Source organism: Sesamum indicum, linkage group LG4 (assembly GCF_000512975.1).
Source record: "Sesamum indicum cultivar Zhongzhi No. 13 linkage group LG4, S_indicum_v1.0, whole genome shotgun sequence".
NCBI classification, from domain to species: Eukaryota; Viridiplantae; Streptophyta; class Magnoliopsida; order Lamiales; family Pedaliaceae; genus Sesamum; species Sesamum indicum.
Genome location: NC_026148.1, coordinates 9,263,585 through 9,280,471, shown reverse-complemented (window position 1 = coordinate 9,280,471; position 16,887 = coordinate 9,263,585). Strand labels below are relative to the sequence as shown.

Below are 16,887 nucleotides of genomic sequence, written 5' to 3'. Positions count from 1 at the left end.
AGCGGTTGGTCCGACTAAGAGAAGGGCAGATGCCACTCATCGGGGGAGAACAGAGGAGACCACCCAACCGTATAAGTGAAGGGCCGATGCCACCCATTGTGGAAGAACAGAGGAGGGAGAGGCCTGCGGTGGACATCGAGGAGGGTGCATCCAAGGAAGTTCCGACGCCCTATAAAGACGTCCTTGTTGGTCAGAGATGAATGTCTCCAACCACCTTTTCATAAATACTTTTATCTTTACTGTGGTGTATGCTCTTTTCTTCTTCTTCTTGATTTCTTTGGAGTGATCACACGATTTTTTCTCATGTATGGACGGGTAACTGCTGATGTTCTGTGTTGAAAGGGAAACTTATAGGCGATTTTTTAGTGTCTATTTTGCATTAATATTCTTGAAGTCCTCGCCAAAGCTCACCTTTCGTATTGAACATTACTAGGTGTGAGTTGTAATAAATGGAGGAAAAATTCTTGTTCAGGAAAATTCAATTACAAAGTGTGATAGATTTATTAAGTGATTGATAATTTTTTTTTTTAATTATGCATCAGTCACACGGTAAGTCTATTGTATTTATTATATAATTGTTTCAAGTTTGATCGAATTAAGTTTGAGCTTATTATATTTATTATATGATTGTTTCGAGGTTGATCTAATTAGGTTCGAGCTAAAATTATTAGTAGGACACTGGCTAAAGATTTCCTATCATGTTTGTGCCACACTGATTTTATACGCACCTGGCTATTCTGTATGATTTTATTTTACATTATAATTTAATTTAATTGTATTTCGGGTATAAAGATTTAAACTTAAGTGAAAATTACTTTAGATAATTTCATATTAAATATATTTTCTCAGATATTGTACTTTAATAAATTTGTTACTTATAATAATATTTATATTAAATAATCCTAAATAAAATTCAAATCTTTTAAGATCTTGCTTGTCAAGAGGCATTGGGTCAGATATCCAGTCTAATGTTCTATTTACAATTTTATTTCTTTTTGCCGGCCTGGTAATAATGTTTAGGGCATGTTATTAGGTTTTAATTTTATTGTGCAAAGATTTAAATCCAATCAATGCTGGTTGGATTTTTATTTTATGCCCGATTAAGAATAATCTCTTTTTGTATTTTCACATTTATCAGCCATTTTCGTTTCTCAAAATTGTTCATATTATCCCTATACATTTTTAAAATTTCATTCAAAATGCCCACTGCATTGAATACTCTGACAATTTATTTTCCAAATGCCCATTAACATTAAATGGCCGACTGACAAATTTGTGAATCCTCATAATATGGATGTAGTAAATACATTATCAGTATATTAAATTCCCATATAATAATGGTCAAAATTCAAATTAGTTTGGGTAATCCTAGGCGGCTAGGCCTCTTTCCACCAGAGGAGTGACCTTGAAATGGGCTTAAGTGAGACCCAGACTGAAATGGGCTTGTGGAAACCAAACTCAATATGACACAATAGTTTGGTTTGGTCTTAGGCCCATCATGAAGAACAGGCCTGACAATGTAAATGGGCTTACATTTGACCAAATTGAAATGGGCTTGGCCCAATCCTAGGCCTATTTTGCAGCACAGGCCGGGCCAGATTTGATTCCTTCACTACTTCTCCGTGCACCACATTTTAGTGCAGCATAGCCCCACGCTACAATACGCGTGGCCTGCGGGACCAGTCATCTATCTCTTTCTGCTAACTTCCGCAGGGGTGTATGTGTATACCGTGCGCCTCAAATCACCATTCCGGACAACGATAACGCTCGATTAGTCGATTTAAGAATATCTTCCTTCCTTCTCCTCCCATCAGCTATTTCTCCGTTGCCGGAAACCTAATTTTAGAAATTTTCTTTCGGGTACCGTATTATTGCCTTTATGCCCGAATCTGAATCTTCCAATTTGATAGGGTTTTCTGCATTTTGGAGTTAGGGGATTATGTGTATAGATTTAGGTGTATGTGATCTTTGGGTTTTGTGTTTCAATTGCTCGGTTTGAATTGCTATTTTTTTTTACCATTAAGTTTGCTTTATGTGGCCGGATATATGCTTTAATTCTGGCTGATTGTGGTTTGTTATGGTGCTATTGGTTGGAAGTGTGAGTCGAGTTTGCGATTGTTGAGTAGATAAGGATATGCTTTCAGGGTGTTTTTGGGCAATCTGGTTATTAGCAGATTGAACGAGGATTTTCTTGTTATTGCTCATTTACCTGAAGTTGGTTTGTGATGATATATAGTGAATTATGTTTGAGTAGTCAATTTTAGATTGTGTCAGTTTTTATCCAAGTACTGTTTATGCTGCCAACTGTAATTCAAACAATCTCGGTGAGGAAATTGAGTTTGTCTAAATAGAGAAGAACCTATAATAGGTCTTTTGAGAAAAAAAGTTTCTTTGTGTATTTTGCCTGTAATTCGAGATTATTGGTGGGAACTAAATGAGTGCTAGAAATGATTGATAAACACCTGATCTTCAGTTTATGCGCAAATACATCTTTCTAATGTTTGTGCATGTCTTTGTGACTACAATGTTGTGTATGAAGTTTTCTGATGTGAGATTGAATTATGATTTTATATATTGGTTAAGGTTTACTTTACCCTTTTGCTGTTTGAATTGTAGTGCGAAATGTCGTCTGTTTCCAGCCAGCCACAGTTCCGCTATACTCAGCCTCCGTCCAAGGTTCTCCATTTGAGGAACTTACCATGGGAATGTACTGAAGAGGAACTAATCGACCTGGGGAAGCCATTCGGTAAAGTTGTTAACACAAAGTGTAATGTTGGAGCAAATAGAAACCAAGCTTTTATTGAGTTTGTAAGTACCTGTCCACTTCCTTTTGCTTGATTATTCAGATTGTATTGAATCTTGGATGATTTCTATTGTTGAATCTTCTTTCATTGCACCATTATATGTCTTACAGGCAGAACTAAATCAGGCTATTGCTATGATATCATATTACGCATCATCGTCTGAGCCGGCGCAGGTGCGAGGGAAAACTGTCTACCTACAGTATTCCAACAGGCAAGAAATAGTGAACAACAAAACTACTGCGGATGTTGCTGGAAACGTGCTCTTGGTAACAATTGAGGGGAATGACGCTCGCCTTGTCAGCATTGATGTCCTACACTTGGTAAGGACTGCGGCATCTCTCTCACAACTCAAAGCCATGCTAATTTGTCTGCAATAAAGGATGTTCTCTCTGATTATTGCGACTAGGTTGTTGTATGTCATGCTTTGATAAGCTTTTATTTGACAATAGTGTGCATGAATCAGCAGGCACATGTCAAGGATGTATCTCCAATGGCAGCTTATTGCATCGGGAGAAAGAGCGCATGTGTGTTTGTCTCCTTTCTCCTCTCCCTTACCACTGGCTCTTTCTACCCTACTTCCTCTTCGTGATTCTGCCCCTAACATTATAAGAACCCTCAGATGATAATGTAGTTTCTTTTTTGGACTTCTGTGCCCCATAGTCTTTAACTTTAATATGCATGCTGTCTTCTCGTCTTTTAGTATAGTAGTAACAGTATCACTTGTTATAGATTTAGTTGTTTTGTTTCTGTTGCTTGTAAAAATGTCTTAGAAAATTTTGAACTAATGGTATGACACCTGAATCCAAATTTCGGAAAGAATTCAGTGCCCTTCGGATATCATACTTTAGCTATTGGGAGTTATTGAAATCTCTAGAAAGTTCCTTTGTAAAGGATAAGCCTCCCAGTTTATATCTGGACACAAGCATCATGTCTTTGGATACTGTATCTTAATCAGCCCATAAGGATTTTTTGAATACCATTAAATTCTTTCATATATAATGTGTATCATCTGTTGAAAAGTTATTTTGTGCATTTTCTCTTGGCTTCATGCATCTTACATAATCTAAAACAGTGTTTTGTTACTACTGTCATATTCTGCTTTTAATAAAACAATCTTTTTAGGTTTCAAAATGTATGAAGGGATTACAAAACTTCACAAATGCCTGCAAAATCATGTCTACAGTTAGTGGCAGCTGAACTATTGGCGCAGGATCTTTTATTACCAAAAAGTTATCGTACTATGCTGCTCTCCTTCAAAATATATTAATGCTACAAATTCCCCTTTTTAAGTTTGACTGACAACTTTTGACTGTGGCAATAAGTGTTTTTGTATAATAATAACAAGGAAGCATCATTCTGCAATTCCTTTTTTCTTTTTGTCAATTTTTATTTTTGATATGTGTAGTGTTTGAAAAAGTAACAAATAACCTATGTCTTACCAAAAATGTTACAGTAAATTCTTACTAGCTGGTGCAGTAATAAAATCTTATCTGATATGCAGGTATTTTCTGCATTTGGATTTGTGCACAAGATTACTACATTTGAGAAGACTGCTGGTTTTCAGGTGTGTTTTTCATGACTCCATAACGATTAAGCACACATCAGAATCTCAAGCAATCTCCCCTTGTTATACCCTTCCTAGGCTCTGGTGCAATTTTCTGATTCAGAGACTGCATCTGCTGCGAAGGATGCCCTTGATGGAAGGAGCATTCCAAGGTGATGTGGACTTTATGTTTGGGCTTCAGATGTAACCTAACTCTTATGGGTCATATTTCTGTAGATGTGGTGATCATGCACTGCGGATATTTCAGAAGCTTTATACATGCATGCTCCTTACCCAACTTTAGATGTACTTTTTTGTTATTTATTTCGAGTCACCTTTACATTTTATACCAAGGGCCATAAATGTCTACTGCAAATGTACCATATTATCTTATCTATAGGATAGCAATGGTTTTCTTCATTAATGTAGAAATGCTGGGTGCTTAAACTTGGTTAAGTGTTGCCGCTATCCAAACTCCTCACTTTTGAGGATGTGTTGTATGACTTTTTTAAGTATCATGTTGTAAACTTGACAAAGAACCTGCATGTAGCTCTATGGTGATCTGCTGAATGTCTTTGATATCTTTGGCAGTTATTTGATCCCGGAGCTCGGTCCATGTTCACTTAGGATCACATATTCCGCGCATACAGACCTGAGTGTGAAATTCCAGAGTCACCGTAGCAGGTATACTGAGTCTGATCTTATTAAACTGCATAATAGTAGATCACAATGGCAGAAATCACGATACTGTATTCCTTTGTTTGTGTTATGAACTCATTTTTGGAACTTTCAATGTGTTAAGTTTCCTTTCTTTATGTTGAAGGCTTAGTGATGCTTTAGCGTTTTAATGATTATGCTTCATGCCAATTTAGGGACTATACCAATCCTCTTCTCCCTGTTGCTCCTTCAGCTATAGACGCAAGTGGCCAGGTAACCTTTGGATTATCTTTTCTGTCCTCATCTATTAATGATTTACTCCTTCAGTGATTACCTTTCTTGTGTTAATTCTGGTGTCATTTCTCCAAGATGATTCCAAATATAGCGCTAGCTTTTCAAGATCATTCAACTAGGTCATCATAGTGAAGAAAATTATGGTTACCTTGCAAGTAGCTTGTAACATCAAGCTAATGTGGATCCAAAATAGGAAATTTTAGATTCAGTTTGTTTCTATGTTGCTTAGAATTATGGTATTCACCTGCTTCCTTTGCAGTTCAATCTAGGAGTTGATGGGAAGAAACTGGAGCCAGAGAGCAATGTCCTTCTTGCCTCAATTGAAAACATGCAGTATGCTGTAACCTTGGATGTTTTACATACGGTATCCACCTAACTTGAGAAGTCTTTACACATCAGTTTGTAACTCCTTCCTTAACATAACTATGTTTTGTCCGTTTAGGTCTTTTCAGCATTTGGACCTGTGCTAAAAATTGCCATGTTTGACAAAAATGGGGGTCTTCAGGCTTTGATTCAATATCCTGGTAAGATTGAATTTGGCAACTTTTATTACCTGTTCCTCCTTTCATTACCTTTCACTCAAATGATTTTTGTGGATCACTGGAGTTCAATTAGTAGTATCAAAAGAGGCAGACTGCTCTGTTCATAGAGATATAGGAGGCTTCATAGATATCATAGGTTTTCTGTGTGGTTACCATCTTTTTCCAGCTCTTTTATTTGTCTCAAAGTCTCCCAAAACTTGGAAGGAAGAATGCAAGTGGTGTAGCAAACGAATCATATTAATATGCCAAAGAACACCATGTCTTTAGGAGTTGGTAGGTAAATATTTTTGGGTTTAAGTGTCCTGGAGCTTTGTCCATCCTTATGTCAGTGTTGTCTAGATATCACTATTCAAGTACAATGGGTAAGTTTAGTAGCAAGACAAGTGACTGAATAAGTTTTGGGTCAAGAGACTCCTCTAATGCAGTGCCCCTGCAGATGTCCCAACCGCGGTTGTTGCCAAGGAAGCCTTGGAAGGACATTGCATATATGATGGAGGATACTGCAAGCTGCATATCTCATATTCTCGACATACTGATCTCAGCATAAAGGTCTAGAATGTGAAATTGGAAATATATCCGTTATGTTTCTCGTAGCTTGCAGATATCTGTTCCTGGATCTGTTATTGACTATAATCTAGCGTGTTGTTTCCAGGTCAATAATGATCGAAGCAGGGACTACACCATCCCCAGTATTCCTGCAATGAGTGCTCAACCCTCGATACTAGGACAGCAACCATATCCAATGGGAGGTCCAGGTGCCCATGCTTACAATGGAACACAATATGCTCCAGTTCCTGATCCTCGTGGCGTGCCTCCTCCTTCAGCCGGCTGGAACTCAGCTGTCCCTTCGATACCTCAATCTATGCCAATGCAAATGCACAATTACCCTTATGGGCCTCCAACAGGTGGTCCTGCAATGGGCCATGGGCTAATGGCAACTCATGGCCAGAATGGGGTACCACACTCATCTCCAATGCCACCTTATCATCCTCAATAGCACAAGCATTCCTTCTTTTGACTAGACTTGAAAACTTCGATGCTACGATACTGCTGTATTCTCCTTTACATTTCTTGATTCAAGAGTTACAGAGGAAAGATTGTGGTCTTTGTAGACTAAAATATGTTTTGGTAGTGCCCTTAAATTGTCATGTATATTAATCTACTATAAACCTATGAATGGTGGTCCCGTGGATTATTTGGCATCCCTTTGTTGGGTCTTTGATGCTGATGGTGATTGACCATTACTTGAGGTCTTCTCAAGTCGAAAGCAGGCTTAAAAGTGTATAGATTCTGGTGAAGTTGATCATGTCTATATCCTGGGCATATACAGGATGTGGGACTGGGAGTCCTCTATGTACGTATATGTGTGTATTTCTTGGATGTTGGAACCAAACTTTGCTCAGCTATTGTTTACTGGGTGAGCCTGAGGACATGCAGAGTAGCTTTCAACATGTCATCCGATGTTAGCAAATAATTATGACAAATTAGAAGGGGCTATGTATGATTCCCTTGTATCCTATCCCATCTTTTCGTACTACACCAAGTAAGATGCTTCTTTTCCATCTGAAAAATGATTAGGTAAATAAAATAAACTTGTATCGAGTTGTTACCTTTCAAATTCTGAACACCCAAATGAATCCAACCATTACCATTCCTAGTGATGCAACTATTGAAATATAAACGCACATAAATACATATATGCCAGGGAGTTGAGACTCTTCTTCTTGTATCCAGAAGCCAGACAGGGGCATTTTTCACTTTTGTCTTTCCAGTGGGAACACTGAACATATGTACATTTAAGTTAGTGTTTAAATTCCAACTCAGTGAAAGATGATCTTCTTTAGCACAAGAATTGTCATAATCCCCCCCTTCTTTTTATAATTAAAACAAAAGGAGATATGCACAAAATACCCGATACATTCTCGTCGTCACTGAGTTAATCGTCCGTACAATCGATATTCTTTTGCATCAGATAAAGAGTATTGACAAGATCTTTATGAATCAAAATTTCTTCTTTCTTGAGTAACATCCTTGAATCCTCTTCCTATTTGGTCCATTACATCATCGAAATTACACATAAGACAAGTTACCAACCAGTTTACAAACTTGCTACTGCAAGTGCGCATTGATGAATCGTGAATAGTCCCATAACGTTAGTCATAAAAGTAAAATTTGTATAAAAGTAAAACTAGAAAAATCCCTAACTTCCCCCCCAAAAATTATAAAGGCCACACACAGCTGACAGCGCCAATTTCAATCTAGCAGATAAGGTTTCTCTCTCCCTCCTCCCTTTCTGTGTCTGCCGTTTTTTTGTACAAAACCAATCTTGTGGCTCACACGCAGAAGAAGAGAAACAGATTACAACACACTCTACTCTGTGCGTGTGTTGTCTGTGAGCTTTTCTGTTCTTCGCATTGTGAACCCTAACAAATTCAATAGAATTGGTTCTTGAAATTTGAAGTTACTTAATATGACTATGACACTCCAAGCTGCTCTCGCTCGCAGGCCCTCACTCCCTCCATTGAACTCTCTTTCTCTCGCTCTGAAACCCCGGATTCCGAACTTCCCTTCTCAAATTGCTTTCCCTAGAGGAGTAAATGATAGGTTTAGTGACTCGGTTTCTCTAAAGTCCAGATTTTTGTGGCATAGTTTAGTTGTCTCCTGTTCATTGAATTCAGAGAATGTAAATTCAGCTACTGACTCTGTTAGTAATAATTTTACTGAAAACTCCGAAACAGATGAGTTTGCAAATACAGTTGACTCGACCGAAAGCATGGGTGGAGGGGAGGTGGAGGGTGAGGTGAAGAATGGGGATGTGAACAAGAAGTTGCCAATAATGGTGTTTCTGATGGGAGTATTTGCTAGGTTAAAAAATGGATTTGAGAGCTTGTTGCATTCAGACTGGTTCAGCTGGTGGCCGTTTTGGCGGCAGGAGAAGCGGTTGGAGCGGTTGATTGAGGAGGCTGATGCAAATCCAATGGACGCAGCTAAGCAAAGCGCTCTGTTGGCTGAGCTAAATAAACACAGGTAGCTATTTTCTTATTATTAAGTGTTGGGGTCGTTGATTAGTTTTAATACAAAAATGCTTGATTTTCATTGAGCATCAAGAAAAATGTTTAACAGCATTGCCTATCAGAGTGCATGTGGATGTTATTCAACGTGATAACTGTATTATTTAAGTGCTTTCCGTTTTTTGTTAAAATGTGGGTGATGGATTATAGCATGATTGAGCATAATGTACTGAGAGAAGCTGGAAGTGTTTCTCTTTTCCATTTGGATTTGCTAGGAAAAGCTGAAAGTTACATAGTCACATTTAATTTATCTGATGAAGTTGTAACATATTTGGTAGGATAACAGCGACATAATGTGGAAGGATATGTAATAAGTATTGTGCTTGGAAATGTGTGATAGGGTGTTGGCTTTCTGCTGAAGTCCTTCTACACTGTGTAAGAAGTAATGTGAATTATAGAGCTCCTTCCACACTAGAGATATCTCTATGATTTATAATTTTATTCAGTCTCAAACTTGTACCAGAGAATAAAATTGTTAACAAGTTGGATATAGTTTTAATGAGTTCTTCTTTGGTTTTGCTTAGCCCTGAGTCTGTCATCCAGCGTTTTGAGCAAAGGGCACATGCTATAGACAGTAGAGGAGTAGCAGAATATCTTCGGGCGCTAGTGGTGACTAATGCAATTGCTGAATATTTGCCTGATGAACAATCTGGAAAGCCTTCTAGTCTTCCTTCTTTGGTATTACCCTTACACTTGCTAATCTTAAAAACTCTCTTTATTGTTAAAGTGTTTTCAGTCTTTCACTTAAATAGTTTTTAAATCGGGAGGCTTTAGTTAGATTTGCAGATTTCATATTTTGCCTACTTCGATGTCACACCATTTGATTCTTCTTGTGGTTGCTCTGGTGAATATTAATAATCAATATTAAGTTTACAAATGCGTGGTTCTTTTGACATTTCGATAAATTTCTTTTTCCCTGTTTGCGATTTTGTCCAGAAATGAAATGTTTACTTACTGCCAAACTAGTTTCTTTGACAAATATCAGCCTTTATGTACTTGAAATATTCCCTTTCACATGTTCCAGGTTAACCTATACTTTCTACACATTTTGTCTCTTCTAACTGTTATATTTTATGTTAGTTGCAAGAGTTAAAACAACGTGCATCAGGGAACATGGAAGAGCCTTTTATGAGCCCCGGTGTATCTGAGAAACAGCCGTTACATGTTATGATGGTAAGAGAAGAGGCTAAGAAAGTGGTTTGGAGCAACAATATTGCAAATATAATTCCTTCTTCTGCTTCAGACTTCAATTGATACACCTATCCTAAAACCTTAGCATCTTCTTTTACTTTGCAGGTGGACCCCAAAATCACAAATAGATCATCACGTTTTGCACAAGAAGTCATATCAACTATCTTGTTCACTGTTGCTGTTGGTTTGGTTTGGTATGGTCTTTGCTTGCAGTGGCTCAATTCTGGTTTCAGAATTCAATATATTTGACTTCCATGAGATTATATTTGATCTTTTCACTTTCGTGAAATAAGAGGGGAGGCGATATAATTAATTGCAAATATTGTGTTTCTCTCCTCCATTTCTTATGCATACATACACCTTATGTCTTTTATTTGGCCGTATTATCCATTGAGATTTGAATTGCTTTTGACTTCTTAGGTTAATGGGTGCTGCTGCTCTTCAGAAGTATATTGGTAGCTTAGGTGGGATTGGAACTCCTGGAGTTGGTTCTACTTCTTCTTATGCCCCAAAAGAGTTGAACAAAGAAATAATGCCAGAGAAGGTAAATCTTACGGACTCATGTGGCTTCAAATTAATTGTTCTTATCTAGCACATTAACATAATGTGAACTTGTTGTTTATCTTGAATTTTATTGGGCTTTTAAGGAGCACTATGAAAATACATTGCCATTGAGAATCTGTCTGATGAACTTTAATTAGCCTGTGAACCTACAGTTTTGTTGTGGGCCTGCTTTTTTCTGGTTCTCAATGGTTCATATTGAGCTGCATAAATACCAATACTGCAGAACGTGAAGACATTCAAAGATGTCAAAGGCTGTGATGATGCTAAACAAGAGCTTGAGGAGGTTGTTGAGTATCTTAAAAATCCTTCAAAGTTCACTCGACTAGGAGGGAAGTTACCTAAGGTTTGTTGGGCTTACTAATTTTACAACATATTTTGCATATTGTTATCCATTTTTGGAACACTTTCCACTCTAACGTGCCTGCAAAATGCATTTAAACTTCAGGGAATTCTTCTAACTGGATCACCTGGAACAGGAAAAACTTTGCTTGCCAAGGTATGTTGTTGTGCTGCAATAAAAATAGCCATTTAGAAGTGTAGCAGATTCCATTTTCTCCACTACGAAACCTGAAGTCAACTTCAATTGAGGCTGCTACCTATAACAGGCGTTATTGTCTGACTATGCTGCTTCTTGAATTTTGAAGGCAATTGCTGGAGAGGCTGGGGTACCTTTCTTTTACAGAGCAGGATCTGAGTTTGAGGAAATGTAAGCTGTTTCCGGGGAACGATTTAGATTTGTTACCTTTGTTGGAAAAATAGCACTAGCAATCATATAATTTTCCTGCTCTTCCAGTGGGCAGTTTGGCAAATATAACATGTTCCATCTGATTTCCTTGCTAAACTGTGTATTAATCTAGAAATTAGCACATTCTAGTAACGAGTGTTGCACCTTCAATTTCTTTTAAAGTAACAACCGTAATAGGAATGGATTATTTTTATCCTTGCGTAGTCGATGTTGATTTCTGTCTCTTATTGAGCATTTCAAATAGTTGTATAACAATTGAAGCAGCATTTTGTGGTTCTCTATTTGTGTGCTTCCTTTGAAAAAAGATTTATTCTGTTATTTTCTGAAAACATGTGAATGTAAAAGAGTTTCGGCAGAAAATTTACCTATCTTCTCCCGATGCTAGGTTTGTGGGTGTTGGTGCTCGACGTGTGAGATCTTTGTTTCAAGCTGCTAAAAAGAAGGTTGATTGCTATTTCCTTCTGCTGTTTGTAGTTGTTTTTACTAGATATGACTGGTGTCACTCACACTGTGTTTAAAGATTCAGGTATTTGACAATCTTATGATTTGCATGGACAGTGTATACTTGTTCATATTTTTGGAAGTTTTACTTGCATCAGTAAACTTGAAACTTCATTTCATAGTGTTGCTGTGTTTCAGTTTTTTTTATTTTTTCACTGGAGAAATTCCAGTCCTTATTAATATGCACTAATTCTCTATCAAACGTGTTGCTCTAATGCCAAATACTTCGATAACGATGAACTCTCATTTTTCATTGAATTGTGGGAAATGGAACTTGAGAAATATAATGATTAGATTCTGCTTGAGTTTTCAGTCTTACCTATGGTTATTCGAGTCCTTGAACAGGGAATAGGAACCTTGTGTTGGTCTTCTGCTAGAAATGATGTTGTAGATCTCAGCTATGTTGAGATATGATTCAAAATTTTACTTGTAACAGCATGTAAAAAGTGGATATGCTCAGTTGATGAAATTGGCACACATAATTTTGAAATATCTCGGTAATATAGGCATATAATTGGCAATAAGGTCTCTTTGTTTTCATGCATGTTAAGCTGAGTGAACACTGCTCCACCTCTGGTTGGATAAAGAGGTTTGATATTATGTAACAAAAGCTAGTGAGAGAACAGCTTGGGTCTGCTCCGTCCATCATATAATATGGATGTTTGTTTCTCCTAATACTTTGACATGGAAGAACTTGTGACTGGGGAAAACAAACTGAGATCTACTATTTAGCTTCTAGATTTTATTATCGATAATGATTCCGATTTTGAATATGCACTGTAGGCTCCGTGCATCATATTTATCGATGAAATTGATGCTGTTGGGTCTACTCGGAAGCAGTGGGAAGGTCATACGAAGAAGACACTGCATCAGTTACTTGTAGAAATGGATGGATTTGAACAGAATGAGGTAATTGCACATAAGGTCTAATTGCCAAGTTGTATCCTTTTTCATCTTGTGATCAACTGGTGATACTTTGCAGGGAATTATTGTGATGGCCGCTACCAACTTGCCTGATATACTTGATCCAGCTTTGACAAGACCTGGTAGATTTGACAGGCATGTAAGTTTATTTATCTGATTTAAAGGCATTATGTTGCATATACTAAATTCTTGCCTTTATGACTTTGACATATTTCCAAGAGCTAATAACATCTTGACTGCAATGATCATTTTATGGAGCAAAAATGTGCATGCTGTACTGTTACAGCATTGTGACTACTGTTAAATCACATTTTACAGGATTATCTCCTGATACATTGTGGGCAGATTAAATAACTCCTGCCTCTTTTTTTTATTCTTTTCTCCCCAAGATTGGAGTGTGCATGCCATAATTCTCTATGAGATGCTATGATTAGTAAAACTAGGCAACACTGTTTCTAAGAAAAGCTAATGCCTGGAAAACATATTTGTAGATTGTTGTTCCTAATCCGGATGTGCGGGGTCGTCAAGAGATATTGGAACTCTACTTACAAGACAAACCTGTGGCAGATGATGTTGATGTAAAAGCAATTGCACGTGGTACTCCAGGATTCAATGGGGCAGGCATGTTATGCTTTTACTTTCTGTCTTTGAATATATCTAAGGGTTATTGGTTATACAACAAACGGGGTTTACCTGAGCTTGGTATTTTACTTTAGATAAACTCGGACTACGAAAATTGAGATCTGCCTTTGGTGCGCCTTCATTGGCTTTCAAATTTGTTCAGCTAATTATGATCCAAAGGCTTTACTAGAAAAACTTTTTCTTGGTCATAAAGGTATTCTTCATGCCATTTCTTTTCAAAAAATTGGCAAAGAGAAAATGGAACATTGGGCTGATTAATTTTCAAATTAGCTGGATTGAGATTGATCCCTCTTATGGTAATCATTGAAGTGCTACTGAGATGTAAAGACATCCTCTTCTGCTTCATTAATTCTCCTTCTATAACAGATCTTGCAAATTTGGTAAATATTGCTGCAATTAAGGCAGCTGTTGAAGGTGCTGAGAAGTTGACAGCAGCACAGTTAGAGTTTGCCAAAGACAGGATAATAATGGGAACTGAAAGGAAGACAATGTTTCTTTCTGAAGATTCAAAAAAGGTGTGTGGGTCATGCTGCCCCCCTTCTTTTCCCTGTTTTAATCTGTTAATCTGTTATGGAGATACATATGTAATTAGCTATTTCTTGAAATACAGTTGTACATCCATGTTATTGTCTGTTACTGCATTGACCATGCTCATCAATTGTGTGGGTGGGGGATGTATTCTGGTTCATGGATGACAGTAGCTTGGCTGCTAATCATTGCATACACCTTGTTAGGCTAGAAAATGATCATTCTTCTTGGGAGACCTTGTGCTGATGGGTCTAAAAGCAATAATATACTAAAGTGAATAACTGTTTTAACTTTTAGAATGCAAATTTTAATCCTCATGTAGAGAAACAGAATGTTGAATTGTCAGATGTAGGACAACTAAAAGATTTTATTCGCTTCTGATATACTTTAAATTTAGAACTAACTAACAATCATTTTCTCTTCATTAATGTCATTGCTACTTTACCAAATAAATCATCACCTTTTATTAATTTTGGCTGTCTTTTGATCCTAACCTCCCTTCCTCCTAACACTGTCATAATGCATATGCAAATTACTTTGTTTCAATAACCATTTATCTTGAGAATCATTTATATAATGGGTTCTATGTTTTGCTTTTCAGCTCACTGCATATCATGAGAGTGGCCATGCAATTGTTGCATTGAATACTGAAGGTGCACATCCAATTCATAAGGCTACAATTATGCCACGTGGATCTGCTCTTGGCATGGTTACTCAGCTTCCTTCTAGTGATGAGACTTCAATCAGCAAGAAGCAATTGCTGGCACGCCTTGATGTCTGTATGGGAGGAAGAGTAGCTGAAGAGCTTATCTTTGGCCAGGACCATATAACTACTGGAGCAAGCAGCGATCTTAACACAGCTACAGAGCTTGCTCAATATATGGTACTTCTCATAATGCCGTACTGTATCCAACAGATTTGAAATTTTGAGAATGTGATGAGGATGCCTTTTGTCCTGGGAATGTTAATCCTTTCGTACTGTGAATGTCTTGTTGCATTTGAGTTCCTCTTTGAGGTTTGAGCTTATAGGGCTTCCAAACAAATTATTTGTATGCTGAAGATAGTTTATTGCAAATAATGTTGAGATGTTATTGCAACTGTTCTGATTCATTTATTCTCTTACTAGGTATCAACCTGTGGGATGAGTGATGCAATTGGGCCTGTCCATATTAAAGAACGACCTGGTTCAGAAATGCAATCCCGTATTGATGCTGAAGTACGCATCTTGTGATCTGATGCTATTTATGCTATTTTGAAATAATTGCTTATTGGTACTTACCTGTTGATTTCATAGGTGGTTAAGCTATTGAGGGAAGCTTATAATCGCGTAAAGGCCCTACTGAAAAAGGTGTGTTTTACACTTACCTTGACAGAAAGTAATTATTGGGAGATTTAATAGTGTGCGACAACGCTATGTAGTGTGTGTTGCAAGGAAATTTTACATCTTTACCCTTGCATGTGCATCCATGGAAAGAAGCATGAAAGAAAATTGACTTTCTAGTTTTAAGGTGAACATAATGTCCAATGTTAGTATTTCATGCAAGTGGCCGCACTTAATGTCTACGATATACATTGAAATCCCTCTTGGCATACATGCAAGCATGCTATTAATAGTATAGCGCTTTCTTGTTGAGTATTTTCATGCAATGGCGTAACTTGACTCATCTTTCAAAATACTCTTTGCAGCATGAGAAGGCATTACATGTGTTGGCAAATGCACTTCTGGAGTATGAAACGCTTAATGCTGAAGAAATTAGGCGCATACTTCTTCCTTATAGTGAGGGACGGTTAGCAGTAGAACAGGACCAGCAACAGGCGGAGGAAGAACTTGTACTGGCTTAACCCAGCATTTCTCGGCCAACATTTATATTTCTCAGATACACAAGTGGAGGTGAGCTGTGTACAGTATAATTAGCTTGTCAGCATTCATTAATAGTCCATTTAAACATTTCATATTTGTTGTTGTAACATACCAACCGCACAATTTGAAGCAAACTCCTGATTTAGTTAAAAATATACAACTGGTATAGGAAGCAATCAATATATTATTATTTGCACTTGTACTGAATTTTTGGGAAATTGGGATATGAGAATACATTGAAAACCTGATATCGTTTATGGCAACTACATTTTTGTTGGAAATGCAGTACCCTGCTCTATCTCTGCGATGCCCTATGCATTTAAAATTGTCACCTGATTTATGCTATGTAGCAGGGTAAGTTGAACTTTAGCATTCAGCTATCCCAGCTTGGTGTTATTTGTTGGTGAGTCAATTTCAATTGAGCTTCAATTAAGAGGGCGTTTGGCTCTTATTTAAAAGATCTTATAACTCATGCATCTTATAAGAATATTAGATTTTATTTTAAAAAATAAGTTCATGAAGTGTTTGGATAAATTTAAATTATGGAGCTTATAAGATGTTAGTAATACAAATTTGTAATTAATTTGAAGGATTTGTTAAGATCTTGGAAATAAATTAACAACTTCTTACTTTATTTTTTTTTTTAGAAAACTTGCTCCTAACATCTTATTTTTGAGCTTATAAGATTATCTTTTAAAAAACCTACCAAACAATTTATATCATCTTACAAGTACTCAAACATCTTTATAAGATGTTTTAAAAAGACTTATAAAATCACCCAAACACCCTTTTTAAATGTGGCTTCGGAATTCTTTTACCTCCCCCGGCTTCAGTAACTGCAAGTGTGTGGTGGTGTTATAAGACATAAATGCCAGTGGATAAGTGTGTGGAGTGGTGCTGTATGGATGGTCAGTGATGAATATAAGGCCATCTGGTTGCGTTTCAGAATCATTTCATTACTAGTTGAAGTGCATAGATAAAGAAGAAACAAGCTCGAAACAGAGCCCCGGAGTTTTGATG

General features: G+C 37.2%; 3 protein-coding genes across 5 annotated transcripts in view; all 3 read left to right on the top strand.

Annotated features, from left to right (window-relative positions):
• The window catches only part of LOC105160678, a 2,174-nt gene extending 1,974 nt beyond the window's left edge, over window positions 1-200 (top strand). The window contains exon 4 of the mRNA XM_011078160.2: window positions 3-200. Within this exon, the coding sequence (XP_011076462.1) occupies window positions 3-200 (198 nt within the window). The remainder of the gene's footprint in view (window positions 1-2) is intronic.
• On the top strand, window positions 1,647-7,242 carry LOC105160380 (polypyrimidine tract-binding protein homolog 2). Of its 3 annotated transcripts, XM_011077723.2 has the most exons (11): window positions 1,647-1,860; window positions 2,617-2,808; window positions 2,915-3,124; window positions 4,306-4,368; window positions 4,447-4,520; window positions 4,939-5,031; window positions 5,220-5,277; window positions 5,558-5,662; window positions 5,741-5,822; window positions 6,277-6,389; window positions 6,493-7,242. In XM_011077723.2, the coding sequence occupies exons 2-11, from the start codon at window positions 2,623-2,625 to the stop codon at window positions 6,835-6,837; spliced, it is 1,329 nt and encodes a 442-aa protein (XP_011076025.1). In that variant the 5' UTR covers window positions 1,647-1,860; window positions 2,617-2,622; the 3' UTR covers window positions 6,838-7,242. The 3 variants fall into 3 exon arrangements, with proteins under 3 accessions (XP_011076025.1, XP_011076027.1, XP_011076026.1); XM_011077725.2 differs by lacking the exons at window positions 1,647-1,860; window positions 2,617-2,808 and adding an exon at window positions 3,271-3,328 and having other exon boundaries at window positions 2,941-3,124; XM_011077724.2 differs by lacking the exons at window positions 1,647-1,860; window positions 2,617-2,808 and adding an exon at window positions 3,268-3,328 and having other exon boundaries at window positions 2,941-3,124.
• On the top strand, window positions 8,037-16,115 carry LOC105160379 (ATP-dependent zinc metalloprotease FTSH 11, chloroplastic/mitochondrial). Its single transcript, XM_011077720.2, has 17 exons — window positions 8,037-8,867; window positions 9,436-9,589; window positions 9,992-10,084; window positions 10,208-10,296; window positions 10,523-10,646; window positions 10,890-11,009; window positions 11,112-11,162; window positions 11,311-11,372; window positions 11,797-11,854; window positions 12,696-12,821; window positions 12,895-12,975; window positions 13,328-13,457; window positions 13,845-13,993; window positions 14,608-14,889; window positions 15,133-15,222; window positions 15,301-15,354; window positions 15,693-16,115. Exons 1-17 carry the CDS (start codon window positions 8,311-8,313, stop codon window positions 15,846-15,848), a joined length of 2,376 nt encoding a protein of 791 aa, XP_011076022.1. The 5' UTR covers window positions 8,037-8,310; the 3' UTR covers window positions 15,849-16,115.

Coding starts and splice junctions, on each gene's coding strand:
- LOC105160380 (XM_011077723.2), top strand. CDS start 2,623: ATGTCGTCTGTTTCCAGCCAGCCACAGTTCCGCTATACTCAGCCTCCG. Junction 2,809..2,914: donor ACCAAGCTTTTATTGAGTTT/GTAAGTACCTGT, acceptor TATGTCTTACAG/GCAGAACTAAATCAGGCTAT. Junction 5,278..5,557: donor CTATAGACGCAAGTGGCCAG/GTAACCTTTGGA, acceptor CTTCCTTTGCAG/TTCAATCTAGGAGTTGATGG.
- LOC105160379 (XM_011077720.2), top strand. CDS start 8,311: ATGACTATGACACTCCAAGCTGCTCTCGCTCGCAGGCCCTCACTCCCT. Junction 11,373..11,796: donor GGATCTGAGTTTGAGGAAAT/GTAAGCTGTTTC, acceptor TCCCGATGCTAG/GTTTGTGGGTGTTGGTGCTC. Junction 12,976..13,327: donor CTGGTAGATTTGACAGGCAT/GTAAGTTTATTT, acceptor ACATATTTGTAG/ATTGTTGTTCCTAATCCGGA.